This window comes from Narcine bancroftii, chromosome 11 (genome assembly GCF_036971445.1).
Source record: "Narcine bancroftii isolate sNarBan1 chromosome 11, sNarBan1.hap1, whole genome shotgun sequence".
NCBI classification, from domain to species: domain Eukaryota; kingdom Metazoa; phylum Chordata; class Chondrichthyes; order Torpediniformes; family Narcinidae; genus Narcine; species Narcine bancroftii.
Window position 1 is genome coordinate 87,850,887 of NC_091479.1, and position 20,741 is coordinate 87,871,627.

Sequence of the window (20,741 nt, forward strand, 5' to 3'; positions counted from 1 at the left end):
AGAAACTTGTCCGTGAACTACTCTTTGCAGATGATGCCGCTTTAGTTGCCCATTCAGAGCCAGCTCTTCAGCGCTTGACGTCCTGCTTTGCGGAAACTGCCAAAATGTTTGGCCTGGAAGTCAGCCTGAAGAAAACTGAGGTCCTCCATCAGCCAGCTCCCCACCATGACTACCAGCCCCCCCACATCTCCATCGGGCACACAAAACTCAAAACGGTCAACCAGTTTACCTATCTCGGCTGCACCATTTCATCAGATGCAAGGATCGACAATGAGATAGACAACAGACTCGCCAAGGCAAATAGCGCCTTTGGAAGACTACACAAAAGAGTCTGGAAAAACAACCAACTGAAAAACCTCACAAAGATAAGCGTATACAGAGCCGTTGTCATACCCACACTCCTGTTCGGCTCCGAATCATGGGTCCTCTACCGGCACCACCTACGGCTCCTAGAACGCTTCCACCAGCGTTGTCTCAGCTCCATCCTCAACATCCATTGGAGCGCTTACACCCCTAACGTCGAAGTACTCGAGATGGCAGAGGTCGACAGCATCGAGTCCACGCTGCTGAAGATCCAGCTGCGCTGGATGGGTCACGTCTCCAGAATGGAGGACCATCGCCTTCCCAAGATCGTGTTATATGGCGAGCTCTCCACTGGCCACCGTGACAGAGGTGCACCAAAGAAAAGGTACAAGGACTGCCTAAAGAAATCTCTTGGTGCCTGCCACATTGACCACCGCCAGTGGGCTGATAACGCCTCAAACCGTGCATCTTGGCGCCTCACAGTTTGGCGGGCAGCAACCTCCTTTGAAGAAGACCGCAGAGCCCACCTCACTGACAAAAGGCAAAGGAGGAAAAACCCAACACCCAACCCCAACCAACCAATTTTCCCTTGCAACCGCTGCAATCGTGTCTGCCTGTCCCACATCGGACTTGTCAGCCACAAACGAGCCTGCAGCTGACGTGGACTTTTTACCCCCTCCATAAATCTTCGTCCGCGAAGCCAAGCCAAAGAAGGATATCAATATTAAACAACAATCTTATTACTTTAGAATTGTGACCTGTGTTAATCTTGAAATTGGGTAACCGAAGTGGCAGATTTATGTTTCTTCAAAAAGAAATTGTTGGAATCACAATAATGCTTTTGATTTAAAAAAAACCAAAATGTCCTTATGTGGGTTCTGGACAATAAATGATAACCAACAGTCTGCCTTCATAGATGCTGCCTGACCTGCTGAGTTCCTCCAGCCGTTTGTTTTTCACTCCAGATCACAGTGTTACGAGCCCAGAGGATCCCAAACCCAGCAGCAATAGATATTCACCACGACAAATGGTTACTTAAATAAAAGTTGCTTTTAATTATCCTTAAACATGAAAATAGAATCAAACTAATTTATCTCTATTGACTTACTTAACTTAACCCCCTTCTAATTCTAAGCGCACGTGTATGTAATTTGTGTGTAAGTTCAGAAATGTTCTTTGGTTCACAGTCCAATCTTACTTCTCATTCCTCCAAGTTCACTGGTTGAAGGCAATTCTTATACTATGCACAGAATTTAACATTTATAACGTTCACCAGGCTTTGGTGCTTCAAAAGTAAATGGTTATTGCTCAGGAGGGTTCTTGATGGTTTTCAGAGAGAGATTTGTTGTTCCTTTTTTAGTCAGCCACTTCAGTGTCTTGCTGACAAAACTTGCCCCTTCAGGGTTCTCCAGCTGATAACCTCTTTCTTTCAGGTCACCACTGAGTTTCTTTTTGTTTCACTTATTCCAAGTGAAACATTAGACAGCCAGCCCTCTCCTCTTGCATGAACCACAAGGGCTTTGACCAGGCTACCTTACAATTGGGCTTTCCAAAAGCTTGCCAGCTTGTCCTGTTCCAGTCCCAGCTGCTGGCTGTAATGTTGTACAAGTGATCTCTGTGTCTGTCTCTCTCTCTCTCTGACTTTGAGAGAAAGCTTGTTTGACTCTCTCTGCTTGCAAAACCCCATGACTCTCTCAGAACAGCAAGTTCTCTTCCAGACAGCAGCGGCTCTGGCATGCTCTTTCATCTGTGGCCTTTTGAAAACAACAATCCATTAATGAAATCTCTTGAGCACTCTTCAAAAGCTCTGCAGCCAATATGTCTACCAAGGGGCAGAGCTCCAGTATTTTAAATAAGATCTGTTTTAAAGAATTTGTATGTGACCTACTCTAACAAATCGACTTATCTCCCAAAAACATAGCTATTTATATATATTAAATACTACACTCTGTCACAACAGTCGCAGTTGCTTGTGTCTCCTAAAAACAGAAAATGCTTGAAAAGCTCAACAAGTTAGGCAGCATCTGTGGAGTTTTAAAGCAATGTTCCTTCACCAGTTCTTGTGATATTACCACAAAGATGAATATCTATCTGCGGTCAAAATGAAACCAAACTGCAGATGCCAAACACTGAAATAAAAAGAGAAAATACGGAAAGGTTCAGCATTTCCCAACTGAATCCAAGGGTCTGGGACCTGAAACATTCACCATTTTCCTTTCTCTTGAGGCTATTTGACTGGCTGAATTTTCCAGCATTTTCTGTTTTATTTTGGATTTTTAACATCTGTAGTTTTTAAAAATATATATATTTTCATCCATGGTGCCAGAAAAAAACCTTGCTTCTTTTTCTTTTGGCAGAAAGGAAGATAAAAATTGTGTTTGAAAATCTTAAAGTGGGAAAAAAGTAGATTAGTGTTGAAAAATTGTCTCCTTATGTATTTTCTGATTGGATTAAGAAAATGATATACAAAGTAACTGTCCTAGCATGTATGTATTAAAACATGTTGACAGTTCTAAATAATTATTTCAGGTTAAAATGCTTCAGAAGATTGTGAATCGTGCAACACCTGGACAGCAGAAATTTTCAAAAACAGCCAGTGTTCTTTGGGTCCTTCAGCAAGAGATGGTCACTTGGCGTTTAATTGGCTCCCTCTACAGGTATATAATTTTACTGCACAAAAGTTGGGAGCAAGATGATTTATGAGTTGTCATGTGGTGATTACATCAGGTAACACGATGTGTAACTGCACAAACTCTTGCAAACATTTTGCACTTTCTACCTGATGTCATTTTGCAATATTTACTATATCTTGTATCACTAGTGATCCTTGTGTAGTCATTTCAAATGTCTTTGCACATTCATTACCCTGTACAGGTAATTTTCAATTAACTATGGCCTCTTGTAAATGGTTTAATCAGTGAAAAGAAATTAAAATAGTAACTAATTGAAACTACTTTACTCTTTGTAAACTATTTTGATTTTTCTTTCAGTTCTTATTGTTTCAGTGTTGTTTTTTTATTTGATTAAAGTTTTCTGCCTTTTCACTTAACTGCAGTTCATCTTGTTCTTTCAGCAGTTTATTGCATTCCAGTTCAAGTTTCAGTATTCATAATATTTGTACATGAATCCACATTAGTGATTTGTGATGGCTATCTATGAAAAATCTGTTTCAAAGTATCATTGCAAAACATAAACTATATTTCATGGAAGCAGGCTTTCAAAAATAATTGACATTTCAGAGCTTTTTTTTTTACCTTCAGAAATCCACCACCTTGTGCTTTCTATGCTGTATAATTGTAATCACTGCACCCTATCTTTGCAATTCAAATTTCTGCTTTTAGGAATTTCCTTAATACACAAATGCTTGAAATTTGGATGTAATGACCAGGGTTTTGTCTGTTCTTCATTTGTTATCTCTTTTCACTTCTAAAATGGAAAAGGGTCCATTCCATTGAAAAGTAGAAGAAATTTTTAACATTTACTGCAGTATTCAAATTAATAGTTAACTTTTTGAACTGGTACTTAAATGTTCATGTGACTATTGTCAATAATTCATTCTCAACTAAAAAAGTTTATTGTCAGCAGGAACACAAACTAATAACATTTTCTACATCAGTGCTGTCAAATGATTGAAATAGTATATTTTCAAGCTGTGGAATAGTGCTGGTTTATATGTACTGTATATGTTATGAAGTTTGCTTGATGTTCCCACATGCTTAAATATTACACAGTTTTGTTGATTTGGAAGCTTCCTTGGTGGATGTCGTCAAATTAAATGTGCAACTTGAATATAATTAATAAAGCAGTTTAAACATCTTTAGAACCAAAGTGTATCAGTTTTTATTGACTGCAGAAATAATCTATGGGAATAGAAAATAAATTCACATAAACTCAAACATCCCCATCTGTTTTAGTCAACCAATTACTTATGATATTTTCATGGATTCACTATAATGAATATAAAATATTGCCTGATTGCTGATATTTGATGGTTTTGAAATGTATGACTGCTGTCTTTCGGATCATTGATGCCCTAGGATAGATACAGTTTTTTATAATTCTGATATATTGTTAGAGATTCCAGCATCTGCAGTCTCATTTGTTTTCCATTACTGTTAAATTCTTCAAGATGTGCCTTCATTAAAGATCTCTGTAGGATTTTTAACCTGAAATTAAATATGACTGTTGCTTAACTGGCTGAGTTAATTTAATATTTCTGTTTTTATTTATATAATTCCCTACTAATTCTGCAGCTAAATCACATTATTGGATAAATTGAATTTTCATTTTATTTCTGCTCCCTTTAGAGAGGTGTGATTATACAAGAAAGGTAAAAATACTATTTAAAAGTGACAATAATTAAACACAATCACCCACTTTTCATGTTAATATTTGTGAACATGTGGACTGGATCAATATTGAACTTGAAAGAAATTATAAAAGTTTTATTTTCTCCAACTGAGTATATATTTTTTTTCATTTTTACACAGGGATAGAATTGAATCTGGTATGGAAGAGGGGGTGATGTTTGATGTGTCTGTAAGTACTTGAATTCAAAGACAACCAAAGTTACAAATTAGATGCAGGATTAGGCCATTTGGCCCCTCAATTGCTCTGTCATGTAAAAGGATTTTGGTTATCTTGAATGTAATCTCAAATCCGCTTCTGTCCACCCACAAAACCATTTATAGCTCATTCATCATGTATACACTTACCACTGTCTTAAAAATATTCATATACTCTACTTCCACCATCTTTTGAAGAAATGAATTTCAAATATTCATGAATGAGAAAAAAATATCCAGTGGTTTGCAGGCCTTTATTTTTAAACACTGACCCAATATTCTCCCACAAGAGTAAATGTCTCTCTAACTCTTTAAGATCTTCAGAATTAGTATATTTTAATCAAGTCCTCTTCTGGACTTAACTGAATATAAACTTATTCCATCTAACCTTTTTTCATTAGCCACCTCTATTTGTATGAGAAATTCAATCATGTTTTGATTACTGTTCCCGAGAGGTTCCCTAACCATATGACCTTTCATTCTACCTGTCTTATTGCACAGGACCTTATCGAGCATAGCACGTTCCCTTGTAGATTCAGTAATATGCTGTTCAGTGGTATCTTAAGAAATCTAAAGCATACCCTCCCAAATTTTGTATTCAGTTTTCCCCAAGCTAAACAATGCACTGTTCACTTAATTATTTGCTGCCCTTTACGAATTGTGCACCAAGACTCCAGTTTAAAGTTGATCAATCTCTCCCCACGCTTAGAATAGATTTTTTTTTCCCATTGTGCAATCCGTTCACTTTTTCAATATTATGTTTCAATAGCCAGACCTTTGCTCACTGAACCAATCAATATCCATTTATTGCATGTTATATCCTCATCAGAACTCATTTACTTCTTTATGTCATCAGCAAATTTAGCAGTGGCCCCTTCATCTAGGTCAATTATATAAATTGTAAAAAGTTGAGACATAGCACCTAATCCCTGAGGCACATAACATATATTTTATCACAAAAATAGACCCCTTAATACCATGTCTACTTTTTGATGGCCAGCATTCATTTTTCTATGTATGTTTGCAACTTTCTAAATAGTTGGATTTTAATTTTAATGATAACCTTTGTATCTTATCGAATGCATTCTGGAAATACAGAAATAGTACATCCACCATTTTCTCCATTATCCTTAGCACTTGTTACTTCTTCCAAGAACTCCACCAAATTGGTCAAACGTGACTTCCCTGACACAGGGCCTGTTGACTTCTTTCCCATTAGTAGCTTCTAATAATTTTGCCATGACAAATGTTAAACCAACCAGCAATGCTACACCATCTTTCATTTAAAAAAAATATTATTTTTCACACTATGAACCATATTAACCAAAATACACACAAACATTTCCCTCTTGAATATACAGTGTCATTTTCTCCCCCTTTCCCCCCTCCCTTCCCTCCCTCCTTCCCCCCCCCCTTGCCTACCCACTAAACGTTCAACATATACAATAAAATAAACCCATTAAACAATGTCATCACACAATGAAAATAAATAAACAAGAAAATTGTGTCATCTACTTTTACACACTGGGTCAGTTCATTTCGTCTTCTTCTCATTCTATAATTTTAGGGGGTGGAGGTCCGAGGCAAGCCCTCTCTATTGTGTTCCATGTACGGTTCCCAAATTTGTTCGAATACTGTGACTTTATTTTTTAAATTATGTTATTTTTCCTAATGGAATACATGTATTCATTTGTATGTACCATTGCTGTACTCGCAGGCTCTCTTCTGATTTCCAGGTTGACATTATACATTTTTTTGCTCCAGCTAAGGCTATCATAATAAATCTTTTTTGTGCTTCATCCAATTTGAGGCCTAATTCTTTACTTCTTATATTACTTAGAAGAAAGATCTCTGGATTTTTTGGTATGTTGCTTTTTGTGATTTTATTTAATACCTGATTTAGATCTTCCCAAACTTTTCCACTTTCTCACATGCCTAAATTGCATGTACTGTTGTTCCTGTTTCCTTCTTACAGCGAAAACATCTCTCTGATACTGTTGGGTCCCATTTATTTAACTTTTTGGGCATGATATATAGCCTGTGTAACCAATTATATTGTATCATGCGTAACCTCATGTTTATTGTATTTCTCATAGTTCCGGAGCATAGCTTTTCCCATTTTTCATTTTTTATCTTTGTTTAGATCATGTTCCCTCTTTTGTTTGGGTTTACAGCTTATTTCATCATTCTCTTTCTCTTGCAGTTTGATGTACATGTTTGTTATAAATCTTTTAATTATCATTGTGTCTGTAATCACATATTCAAAGCTGCTTCCTTCTGGTAACCTCAGCCTGCTTCCCAATTTGTCCTTGAAGTAGGTTTTCAGTTGGTGGTATGCAAACATACCATATTTGTACTTCATTTGTTCAAAAGATAATAAATTATTTCCCAAAAAACAATTTTCTATTCTTTTGATTCCTTTTCTCTCCCATTCTCTAAAGGAAAGGTTATCTATTGTGAAAGGGATTAGTTGATTTAGCGTCAATAATAATTTTGGTAGTTGATAATTTGTTTTTTTCCTTTCTACATGAATCTTCTTCCAAATGTTGAGCAGATGGTGCAGTACTGGTGAACTTCTATGTTGCACCAGTTTTTCATCCCACTTATAAAATATATGTTCAGGTACCTTCTCCTCTATTTTATCTAGCTCCAACCTGGTCCAATCTGGTTTTTCCCTTGTTCGATAAAAATCTGATAGGTATCTTAATTGTGCTGCTCTATAATAATTCTTAAAGTTTGGTAGCTGTAAGCCCCCTTGTTTGTACCATTCTGTTAATTTACCTAGTGCTATCCTCGGTTTCCCCCCTTTCCATAAGAATTTCCTTATTATTTTCTTTAGCTCATTGAAGAATTTCTCTGATAAGAGAATTGGTAACGTTTGAAATAGGTATTGTATCCTTGGGAAGATATTCATTTTAATGCAATTTACCCTTCCTATCAGTGTTAGTGGTAAATCTTTCCAATGTTCTAAGTCATCTTGTAATTTCTTCATTAATGGCTGATAATTTAATTTGTATAGATGGCCTAGATTATTATTTAGTCTAATACCTAGGTATCGGATTGCTTGTGTTTCCCATTTAAATGGTGATTCTTTCTTAAACTTTGTGAAATCCACGTTATTCATTGGCATCACTACACTTTTATTTGCGTTGATCTTGTACCATGATATTTCTCCATATTCCTTCAATTTCTTATGTAGTTCTTTTATTGATAATTCTGGTTCAATTAAGTATACTATGATGTCATCTGCAAATAGACTGATTTTAAATTCCTTCTCTTTTATTTTTATCCCTTTTATTTTATTATCAGTTCTGCCAAGGGTTCTGTAGCTAAAGCGAAGAGTGAGGGAGATAGTGGACATCCCTGCCTAGTTGAGCTGCTTAATTTAAATTGGTTCGATAGATATCCATTTACTGTCACCTTTGCTTGCTTATATAATGCTTTAATCCAATTAATATATTTCTCTGGTAGGTTGAACCTCTGTAGTACTTTGAATAAATAATTCCATTCTACCCTGTCAAAGGCTTTCACTGCGTCTAAAGCAACCGCCACTGTTGGCTTCTTATTTCCTTGTACTGCATGGATTAAGTTAATGAACTTACAGATACTGTAATGAACTTACAGATGCTGTCTGTTGTTCGTCTTTTTTTAATAAATCCAGTTTGATCTAGTTTTATTAGTTTTGGTACACAGTCAGCCAATCTGTTTGCTAATAGTCTTGCTATTATCTTATCATCTGAGTTAAGTAAAGATATTGGTCTGTATGATGCTGGTGTTAGTGGATCTTTCCCCGTCTTTGGTATTACTATAATTATTGCTGTTTTACATGAATCTGGCATGTTTTGTGTTTCTTCAATCTGGTTCATTACTTCCAGGAGAGGAGGAATTAATAAGTCTTTAAATGTTTTATAGAATTCTATTGGGAGACCGTCACCATGTTTCATTTTTGAATTATAAAATTACATTTGTTGTTTTGCAATCTAATGGAACATTTACCTAATTTGGAAATACAGGAATATTAAAAGCCATGATCTGAGCACCCACTTTTAAGACTTGAGATGGATGCACCAGGACTCAGGCTTATCATCCCTTAGCTCCAATTTGATCAGTACTCTTTATCTGATGATATCATTTTCCTGAATTCCTTCCCCCCCCCCCTTCCTTCCCATTCCTCATATCTAACAATTACTAGGATTTTATTTGTGTCCAATATTGCAAAAAGGTTGTGTAAAATACCAAGTATATGTTTTCCTTTTTTCATTCTTCTTGTGAAGCCTGTGATCACTGATTATTTTCATTTTAAAATATTAAACAGAAATTCTTACTGACCTTTCATTTCTTGCCATGTCTCATTCTATAATTTGTCCTTTTTGTCTATTGGTCATTCTTTGCTTTTTTTTAAATATTTGTCCAATTCTCTGATATGCCATCTATCTTTATGTTCCATTGTGCCTTTAATTTTTAACTATGGTTGGTGAATTTGGATTTTGTGTACGTTTCCCACTACATTTCAACTGTCCAATACCTCAACCTAATTTCTCAGTTCACTTTAGCCAGCTCTGCTTTCATACCCTAAAAATTGCCCTTATTTAAGCTGAAATTTCTTATCTTGGACCCATTCTTCCCTCTATCAAACTGAATTTAAAATTTAGTTATTGTATAATTGCTGCTACCAAGGGGGTGCCTTTATGATGGGATCATTAATTAATCCAACTGTTGCAAAATTCTAGTAAGAGACTGGTTTGAACCAGAACTTGGCTATTCTAAGAATCTGTACCAAAAATGCTCTTGTGAACTCATCATCTGGGTTATCTTTGCCCATCTGATTTTTTCAACATGAATGTGGATTAAATTCCACCCCGCCACCATGATTACCATCTTGCATTTTGGGGCAAGCTCCCTTTATTTCTTCCTAACTGTATGGTTACTGTTATGGGACCTATAAAAATTAACACAATTACAAATGACCTTGCCTTTATTATTTGCATCCAAACCTTTTGAGACTCCAACCAATAAAATGTTAAATTGAAATTGATCTGCTGACATATAGAGCAATAAGAATTTATAATGAGGTAAAAAATATCAAAATAATTTGTGCTACATAAGGGAAATATTTTTTCCAGATTCCAAATGCAACTGAAAAGACTGTTGTAGAGCTGCTTTTCCAACGGGATTCTCTGATCCGACAGAGCCAGGTATTATTGCGCAAAGTTGAAAAGTATACATTACGTGCAATTTTTTTTTAACTTACCTGATAATTTTATAGATTGTTCTTGCAAGCAGTTTCATTTTTTTTCCACTAAGCTTTGAACATCATTGATCAACCAGCAAATATTAGTACCACTGGCCATGAGTTACCTGTGTAAATTCTTAGTCCCTTATTAAACTATACATGATGAAAATCGAAAAATTTCCTTTTTTATCTATTCAAATAGTTAACTCATGCTTGAACATGATCTGCCATTAAATTGTAATGCTATTGTCAGTTGTTAAGATTGGTACAATAACATCAAGAGTAAAAATTTATCAGCACAACTGAATTTTAATAATCTTGAATTCTTTTTTTTTTAAAAAGTAAGATTTTTCTCCCCCTGCATTCTCTTGGGTGAGCAGTGTGGGATCAACACAATACCTGTTGTGTTGATTATGTTGCACCAAGTTCATCATAGTTCATTACACTAACATGTCCATGATTTTGTGGTTTCTATTGGTCAATGGGTGATTAGAAAGTCTAACTTTTAGTCATGTATGTACTCTGACAATAAATCTGAAATCTTGTTTGGCGGTGCTGGATTGCAAGAAAGGGAAGTTTATGAAAAGAAGTAAATGCTCAATAATGCAAGGTACATATTTAAACTTTCCCTAATCTCTAACTGTTTTTTTTTTGCATTTGACCACCTCAAAGTCCTTTCTCCTTTAGTAATTCCTTTAGTGTTATAGTTTTGTTCCATATTATTTGAGACACCATTAGTAAAATGTTTAAAACTTATTGCAGATGGCATAATCTATTTACACAAAAATAATATTTCTGAGAAAACTCAAACTGTACAGTATATGCCCAGGACTATACTTAAGTAATAAAAATGATTTATGTCTCTTTTCAGTGATTGTGGTTAAGAATTCTGTTTATTAAAATATATGCAACTCCTAGCAGGTTTCACTGGCCCCCAGTAAAAGCTTTTTATTACATGGTGGAAGTTTTCTTCAACAATTAGTCATTTAAGGATTTTTCATATCTTTATTATGAATGTTAATATTATGGTTTTTTTTTATTCCATAGATTGTTGTAGATTGGTTAGAGAGTATTGCCAGGGATGAGGCTGGAAATTTTGCAGAGAACATTGAATTTTATGCAAAATCTGTATACTGGTAAGAATGATAGCTTTTAGTGGAGTGTATTGGTGAATCGAGTTGCTGATAAATCAAGATTTTAATTTCTGATAATCGATAAATATTTGGAATTTGTATCCATTTGCTTTCATTTGTTTGATATTGATTTAAAATAAAATATTTCTTGAAACATATGCACAGATCCTTAACATGGACATTTATTCATAACCTCTCTTTTTTAAGATGGCATTGAGGCAATGCATCTCTGTTTTTGTCTTCTTTCCCATCCTCTATCCCCTGCTATAAGTTGCTGGTGCATCTTTCCCACGGTCATAATAAATTGTGCACTTTCTTAAACATTGCTATTATATTCCCACGCTCACTATCAATTGCCAGTTCGACTCCCACGCTCACTATTAATTGTGCATGTTCTTTCAATGTGTAAAAATATTCTCCTGTTAAATGCATAAAAATATGGTAAATGTAAAGAAATCTCCCAAGATACATTATTTGTTTCTGTTTTTAACATTATCATCATCTTTTAGGGAAAATACATTACATTTATTGAAACAACGAAGATCTGGAATCTCTGGATTTTCAAGACCGCTTGTGACTGAGCTGGTAATATTTTATTCTGATTTTTTTTCCTAAAAGATTCTTAGAGATCAAGATATTTCTCTGTTTAAATAGAAGTATTCAGGACTGCCATGCATGACTGTTGGAATGCAGAAGTTGCAAATATTTTGGGCAGCTGACAATGGACCGTGGTGACATTTTCCAACTTTTAGCTGGGGTATTGGCTGTCAGAATAGTGGGTCAGACCTGGTACAAGATCCATAATTGTACTGAATTCAGGTAAACAATTAAATCTGTCAATGTCAGTATCTAGTGCTGTATACAAAAGTACTAGAGAAACTCAACCTGATGTTTTATGGGCAATATGTTAAATGGAATCATTTCTATTTGAGCAAAAATAAAGCAAAACAAAAATGCTGGAAATGTGCATTGGGTCAGGCACTGTGTGTGAAAAAAGACAGTTGATCTTCTCAGTTAATGACTTAATCAGAAAACTTTAGCTCAGTTTTATGAGTTGTTGATGGCTTCTCTTCACATGCTGGCTGACCTGCTGAGTATGTTTGGAATTTTCTTCTTTAAACTTCTAACCTCTGTAGTTTTCTCTTCTACTTGGCTAACAGTCTTTAAAATTTGATGACTATACAAAGCAAAATTCTGAACAAACTTTTTGTATGTTCTTCAAGGATCCAGATGCTCCTATAAGGCAGAAAATGCCTCTTGCAGACTTGGATCGTGAAGATGATGCCAGACTTATGAAATATCTATTTGCTCTAATACGAGCTGGAATGACTGATAAGGTACATCTATATTGATCTTACTTAGATATTCATAATATGAATATTCTTCATTTGGTTATCAAAAATGAAATTGTTTATAATTTAACATCCATCAGGCTCAGCGACTTTGCGAACGTTGTGGTCAGGCATGGAGAGCTGCAACACTGGAAGGCTGGAAATTGTATCATGACCCAAACCTTAGTGGTGGTGAGGATTGTTCTAAAATACAAAATCTCCATTCTTATAGCCTCAGATTATTGTTTGAAGGCTATTTTCTTTCTGATTTCAGGTGGAAAGATTGAAACAGTCGAAGGAAACCCCTACAGAAGTGTTTGGAAGGCTTGTTGTTGGAGGATGGCAGAAGATGTAAATATAATTTAAATCATTATAAACATGCTGAATGAGAAATACTGTAGATAATCTGGAGCCCAAGCTATTTTGTATTAAAAATTAATGTATAATTCATGGAATTATGAGTAAATATCCTCTGTGGGCTGTTTTAGAAAATGGGTCCTTATAATGCAGAATCCATTTAATTAAATAAACCTTTGTAGAAAAAAGCAACTGGTGGAAGAGCTCAGAATTAATGTAGGGATGACATAGGGATGACAACTAATGCCTTTTGCTTCCACAGATGCTGCTTGATCTTCCAGTGTGTTTTTTTTGTTCCTGATTTCAGCATCTACAGTTCTTTTTCTCTTCTGACTTTTAAATGTTTAAAATGTTGAATAACCACAAATTATTTCATTTTTTAGGAACAGTTTAACCGATATGAACGAGCAATCTATGCTGCTCTAAGTGGAAACCTCAAACAGGTAAGATATTCAAGACAATCTCTTTTTCCTTGACAGATCGTTAAAATAATCCATGCAGAAAACATCAAAGTATTAAATTATATGTGTTTGTGCAGAGTTTCAGTTTATGTTGTCATAAATTGTAGCTCCTTTCAGTTTGTGATACTTGGGAAGACTGTGTTTGGGCACACTTCAGAATCATGATAGACAATCTTGTGGAACAAGAAATCCATTCATTGAGTCCAATGAGTGAATTGGAAGAACTACCTAAAGAATACATGGAAGCGAAGTAAGTATAAACATCTAAGCTTTTAATAAACATTATAAAATAGAACAATGGTATTTGAACTTTCATGCAGTTTTCTTTACTAAATCAAGTAATAATCTGGCATGAACATTTTTAGTTGGACACCAGAAGCGATATTTGAAGAGCTGCAAGCAACAGACAAGAGGGTAAGAGAAAACTTAATATGGCATGTGCTTTGCCTAAATTTTAAAAAAAATTGTTAATTTGTGTACAATTGAATAAGAACATTTCCATCATGCTTTTTGATGCCAGGGGATATATAATAAATGGATGAAAGAAAAATGAGACGTTGGCCAAGGAAAGGAAATAATTTAGTTGAACCAACGCTGTAACATCGGCTTCAAAGGACAATAGATAGGGTAATACTATGATCAGAATGAATGGGTCCTGGACTCATTAACTTGAGAGTACATAAAAATGAGAGTTGTATTATATGGAATTTTTGGGATATTAAGGGAGTAAGTGGAATATATCAAAACTAATTTTACTGCTTGGGAATTTTGAATCTGAATAACGATCCAAAAAATTTGGGCTGTGCCTTTCAGGAAACACGCTGCACAAATGATAACAGTGATTTGAGCTCTTCTTGGGAAAAACCAATTGTGATAGATCAATTGTAAGTTTTAAGTCTCACAGGAACTTTTGTTAACATAAGTTATGATGGAATATTAAATTGGAATACTGATCAGGAATGGTTTCATTTAATATTGTAACAAGCACTAGGGGTTGAATAGCTCATTTCTATCCCTATTTTCCATTGAAAGAAGGACCAGGGATTGTAACCCCGGGAATAATAAAAATATATTTGAAATGTGCATTACAAAAACAGGGTAGAGCATGGTTCGTCAGGATTCACAGATGAGCACAAATTTTGAATTTGAAAGAAGTTGACCCGGTTCGAATTGTGTTGTGTAGCAAGTAATGAGGAAGGGATTGGTAACTGTTGTGTTCCAGTTGAATCAGACTAGGAATGTGATTTATTTTGTTCAAAAATAGGAGAGAAAATTGAGAATTGGTCATATATATGTATATGTGTGTGTCAACAAATCACACAAATTGGGAAGATTGGTTTGCAAGGAGGTGATTTGTTTAAGCGAAAAAATGGGTTGTGTTGACTTGGGGAAGAGAAGAAGACTTGATAAGAATTGTTATTAAAAATTTACAGTTTGAAAGTTCTTGCAGTTCACTTTTGCAACCTTCTCTCAGGAACAAACTTCAAAGAATCATACATACTCTTCTGACAGAAATATAGTTTTTATTTGGATGTAATGTATTACGTATGGACCAGATGTTAACAAATGCATTTTAAGACTAGCTTTCTGAAGAAGATTTTTTTTAAAAATTAGTGAATAAAGATCCATTTAATTGAAGGGGAACATGGGTTACTATTTGCACCTTCCACTTAGGAGTGGAAGCTAATCTAAAGATGAAACACTGAAATAAAACTTACTCTAATCTTTTTGAACTAGAAATAAAAAGAGAGTATTGCAGACGACATGTGTGGAGCATACTGAATGAAACCTGGATGGCTTCAAATTGTATATGCTGAGGTTTTAATATACTGGTTAAATAAAAATGGGAAATAAATGTCACCATGCACATTTCAGAATATTCTTCCTTTGATTAAAAATGAAGTTGAAATTTTTGCTAATATTTTGTCCAGAATCATGTAAAGAACAGCTGAGCATTTAGCCACTTTTGTCAAGGCCAGTAAGCTGTGACAACTTTTTCATAAACTTCTGAAGTTTTCCTGCAATGTTTGCTGTTCTCCAAAGATTCAGAATATATTTAAAATGAAAATTGATTGATTTCCCATTTTTATATTTCACTAAACTGTTTGAAGGATTTAATGTAAGTGCCTGACATCAAAGAATGCAAGCATTATTTCTTGTATGAACAAGATTCTTATCAAAAGTTGGATTGAATTTGGTGTGTATTAAATAATGAGATGGTACCAAATGTTTTGATCTGTTCAGAAATTTGTAAAAGTTGAACTAATTTCTATTTTCATAGCAAGTCTTGGAGGAGAACAAAGCTCATTATCACATCATTCAAAAATTCATAATCTTAGGAGATATCGATGGTAAGTTTTTGAAAAATAAATTAAAATTGAGTGGAAATAAAGTGAAAATTCTGGCAAATATCTGCTAAAACGTCCATTTATTAAAATTTTCTTTTTCTTGTTAATAATAGGTCTTATGGATGAATTTCATGATTGGCTTACAAAATGTAGGTTACTTCTTCCTCCTCATCTCCTTCGATTCATGACTCATCTTGTGCTGTTGTTGTGGAATTTGGGCATACCAACAAAGGTGAACTTGTTAATTGTGTCTTAATGTAGCTATGTGGGAAAGTTTCAATACACTAACATTCATAAATTAAAATATTTGCTTTTTTGAATTTGAAATGGTAAAATTGCTTTTCATCCAAGATTTAATTTTAAATTTAATTATTGAACTAAATGAACATTCCTTCCTGAGCTAGACTTTGTATGTTTATGACATCCATTACTGTTACTTGAGAATTGAAAGAGCTAATGGCCAACAGCAGGGGCATTATCGGTCTTTTAATTTCTGCCTCTAAAGTTAAGTGCAAGAATTTATAAATCCTTTTTAAAAAAAATTATTGCTATTTTAGTGTATAACCAATTAAACAGTACAATTGTACAATGTGCTACGAGATTTTAAAAAAATTACAAATATTCTCATGATAAGGAAATCATGTCAATAAAGTAAGAATTTATAAATCCAAAAATCTTTTTAATCCAGGACTAAATCTGGGCCAGTGTTGGAAGGATTCTCTTTCCCCCCCCCCCCCCCCCATGAATTTCTTTCCCTCGCCATCTATTCCTTTCGCTTGTTCTCCATTCAAGCTCTTATTAATGAAATAAAATCATGTGTTTTAACTCATTACATAAACTTTAAAATCACACACTGATGATCTTAGTTAAATTATCTTTACTATTTTCAGGAGAATGTTTGTATGGACATTCTAAAAAGTTATATTGAGGTGAGATAATTTATTTCAAATTTTAAGCATGCATGCTATATATCATTGTATTTAATGTTTATTATGTATAATTTAACAAATTAATTTTAGGACTTTAAACTTATACATCTAAATTAAACTTTACAGTGCTGTTTATGTCTTTTGTCTCTGAAGAAGATAAATGTAACATACTATTACAATTTTCTTAAATGAAATTAACCAAGCTAAATGCTTGATAAGTATTTTCAGTCATCTTGTAAGTTAAATACAAAATACAAGATAATGATTTTGCTTGATAAGTATTTTCAGTCATCTTGTAAGTTAAATACAAAATACAAGATAATGATTTTCCTTGATAAGTATTTTCTGTCATCTTGTAAGTTAAATACAAAATACAAGATAATGATTTTGCTTGATAAGTATTTTCTGTCATCTTGTAAGTTAAATACAAAATACAAGATAATGATTTTGCTTGATAAGTATTTTCAGTCATCTTGTAAGTTAAATACAAAATGCAAGATAATGATTTTGCTAATGTGGTAAAAATGCAACCTGAAAGCCTTCCTAGCAGTGTAATTTCACGTGCTATCTTAAACAATGTAAATATGTTACTGTTTATTGTAAGAATGGCATCTTGAAAACTCACTTTTGAATGTTTTCTTTTACAGTTCTTAATCAAAATGAAGCATACAGAATTGATAGCATTTTATGTAAGACACTTACCACACCAGTTGGGTATTGCTCAATATTCAGCATTTCTGGAGACTGTAACAGAAACTGAACATAGGAAACATTGTCTAGATCTTGCAAGAGAGGCTGGTAAGGAGAGTTTCTAGTTTCTATCATCTTCAATTTTACTTTTTTTATGGTACTTTTTTTGTGATTATGAAGTTGTTGATTAATTTAGAAAAAAAATTGCAATGTAAATCCTGATCATCTTGTGGCATGTTCATAAATGAAGGTGATCATAATCAGTATAATTCGATAGGACTGAACTGTCACTGTTGTCAGCAAGCTTGGTTACATCTTGTGTTCATCTGGTAAATTAAATATTCTCAGAATGGCTTTGAATACACTACAAACTTCTGTATGAAGAAAGTCCATTGAATTAGAAATAAACTGTCTTGCCCTGAAAGGCAGCAGTATGTCATTTGGATGCAAAACATTTCTTTATAATATTAAATATTATTATCAGATAAGGCTCGTTCCATATTCTCTAACAGCTCACAAGAATGACCTCCCACCTGATGGAGGGAGTTGTTAATGAATAACATATCTCAAAGGGTTAACTAACATTACTATTTTTAACATATATTTGTCCTCGTATTACTTTATTATGTGGCAGACAGCTAGTGCACGGTAAGGCCCCACAAACATCAAGATAGTGAAATATTAAATTCTAATAGTAGTATTGGTTGAGGAAAAGTATTGCCCAGGACAGTGGAAACTCCCCCACTTAAATTAGTATCTTGGCATTGATTATGTCATGTGTGGAGGCGTATGGGATGCAGGTAAATGAATTATGTTAAGCACAACACTTTCAACAGTACTTCACTGAGATTGGCTGCTCAACCCTGTGGAGGGTAACTAACATTAATCATTAATTAACTCTTAAATGTGGTATAATTTGGTACTGATGGCCCATCAAATGGATAATTCAATGCGATGATATAGAAAGGTTGGTATAATTTTGGTTAAACTTACTAGTTATTACATTGAGTAAATTCTAAATTAATATTCAGAAACAGTAATGATAAATAGATCAAAAATAGAATAAACTTAAATGGAATTAAATGTTAGGATTGGCTGAATTTAAGCTTTGAAAACATTTACATCATATTGAATCAACGACATTTGAAACAAAAATGTACATGCACTATATGTGTGTGTGTGTGTGTATATATTTGGATCTTTGTATATATGTGTGTGTAATATAAATAAAATATTCTGAGGTTTGAAAAGTTTCTAAATACCAGGTTCTCAGTGAATACATTCTTGATTGAATGCTTTTTAATTATGGTGCCTTTTCAAAATTATTATACAGGTCTTGATGTAGCAGCTGTGACAAAGTCTGTGGTTGAAAATATCCGGAAGAAGGATGCCAAGGACTTCATTCACCATGATCTGTCACCATCCTTGTATACTGCTACCACTAAAGTGAGTGTCATTTTCTGCTTGTGACATTTCTAAATATCTGAAGCAAGAATAAACCGATATTTTGTGCTAAGTTCACATTTACAGCTTTTATAAGTTACTGACATGAGAAACTTTGTCCTTAATCTCGTCAATCTAATATAGGTGTGTATTAAACTACAATTTCATCAGTTGGAGAGTTTAAATCTGCTTTATGATCAGATCTCTGTTTCTGAAAAAAATTGCTTCATACATGTTGTATTGACTATTGCAAATGTATATATGGAGGAAAAGCTATAGAAACAATAAAGTTTTTTAAAACAATTTAAACTTTACTAAATTATGTATTTTACAGGAAGACCAGATGAAGATTAATGTAATTGAGTGGTTGATGTTTGATCCAACACAAAGGGCGGAAGCCCTAATACAAAGCAATGCGATAATGAGAAAATTCTTGGGTATGTTGTTTTACTTCCTTACATGCAGATTTTTAAAATAAAATCAACTAACTTGGAAATTGCACAGTCATATACATGTTTTTAAATGAATGGTTAAATTTCAATAATCATTTTAATTTATATAATTAATGGATTTTCTTGCCTGGAAATTAAGCTGTGCTCTGTCCATTTTCCAGACATTCATGTTCCTCCAAAATATCTGCCTGGAGAGCTATAGCAAGCTCGTACTTTGCACTATGCATAAAGGAGGCTGGTGCTTTGTTGCTGAACATCAACATTAGAATAGTATTTTTATTGCTCATGCTACAATTTCACACTACAACATCATGTTAACACAGGCGTCCCCTCTCACACTTTACTGAATGTTATCTTGGGAAAGCAACAAAAATGTGGGTTTTTTTAAAACTCTCAGGTTAACTCTTCCACTCTGCACACAGTATCTTTCAACTGCTCCCGTTGGGGGAGAGATACAGGTGTATCAGAGCCAGCACCACAGGCTGAGGAACAGCTTCTTCCCACGGGCAGTGAGAATGTTGAACGACCAAAGGACGCAAGCCATCTGAGACTCATCTTTGCAAAACAATATTTATTTATTTATATAGGCTTGTCTCTTATTCTTCACTTGTATGCTGTATATTGCAAATCTAGAAATAACCACATCTTCAGACATTGGTTGTGAGTGCCACTTGCTAATTTTGTTGAAATGATGTTTGGGGCACGGTGGATTTTTCGTGCTGTGACATCCTACTCATCTGGCTAGCTTGAACCTGTTATAGAACTTATAACACTACAGCACAGGAAAAGAGCCCTGTGGCCCATAAATGACAGCCAAGTATAGTGCCCAACTAAAACTCTGCTGTTACATAGTACATATTCCTCTATTGAATGTTCATGTGTCGATTAAGTTATCTTTCTTTGGCTTGGCTTCGCGGACGAAGATTTATGGAGGGGGTAAAAAGTCCACGTCAGCTGCAGGCTCGTTTGTGGCTGACAAGTCCGATGCGGGACAGGCAGACACGATTGCAGCGGTTGCAAGGGAAAATTGGTTGGTTGGGGTTGGGTGTTGGGTTTTTCCTCCTTTGCCTTTTGTCAGTGAGGTGGGCTCTGCGGTCTTCTTCAAAGGAGGTTGCTGCCCGCCAAACTGTGAGGCGCCAAGATGCACGGTTTGAGGCGTTATCAGCCCACTGGCGGTGGTCAATGTGGCAGGCACCAAGAGATTTCTTTAGGCAGTCCTTGTACCTTTTCTTTGGTGCACCTCTGTCACGGTGGCCAGTGGAGAGCTCGCCATATAATACGATCTTGGGAAGGCGATGGTCCTCCATTCTGGAGACGTGACCCATCCAGCGCAGCTGGATCTTCAGCAGCGTGGACTCGATGCTGTCGACCTCTGCCATCTCGAGTACTTCGACGTTAGGGGTGTAAGCGCTCCAATGGATGTTGAGGATGGAGCGGAGACAACGCTGGTGGAAGCGTTCTAGGAGCCGTAGGTGGTGCCGGTAGAGGACCCATGA

General features: G+C 34.9%; 1 protein-coding gene across 2 annotated transcripts in view; it reads left to right on the forward strand.

The window, feature by feature from the left end:
* nup107 (nucleoporin 107) overlaps window positions 1–20,741 on the forward strand; it is a 46,945-nt gene that overhangs the window by 21,479 nt on the left and 4,725 nt on the right. For both annotated transcript variants that reach the window (XM_069903903.1, XM_069903904.1), the window contains 17 exons: window positions 2,833–2,960; window positions 4,794–4,842; window positions 9,992–10,063; window positions 11,149–11,237; window positions 11,744–11,819; window positions 12,458–12,571; window positions 12,667–12,757; window positions 12,840–12,916; window positions 13,306–13,365; window positions 13,491–13,633; window positions 13,749–13,797; window positions 15,665–15,734; window positions 15,845–15,963; window positions 16,622–16,660; window positions 17,308–17,458; window positions 18,684–18,796; window positions 19,128–19,230. In XM_069903903.1, coding sequence (XP_069760004.1) covers window positions 2,833–2,960; window positions 4,794–4,842; window positions 9,992–10,063; window positions 11,149–11,237; window positions 11,744–11,819; window positions 12,458–12,571; window positions 12,667–12,757; window positions 12,840–12,916; window positions 13,306–13,365; window positions 13,491–13,633; window positions 13,749–13,797; window positions 15,665–15,734; window positions 15,845–15,963; window positions 16,622–16,660; window positions 17,308–17,458; window positions 18,684–18,796; window positions 19,128–19,230 — 1,543 coding nt within the window. The remainder of the gene's footprint in view (window positions 1–2,832; window positions 2,961–4,793; window positions 4,843–9,991; window positions 10,064–11,148; window positions 11,238–11,743; window positions 11,820–12,457; window positions 12,572–12,666; window positions 12,758–12,839; window positions 12,917–13,305; window positions 13,366–13,490; window positions 13,634–13,748; window positions 13,798–15,664; window positions 15,735–15,844; window positions 15,964–16,621; window positions 16,661–17,307; window positions 17,459–18,683; window positions 18,797–19,127; window positions 19,231–20,741) is intronic.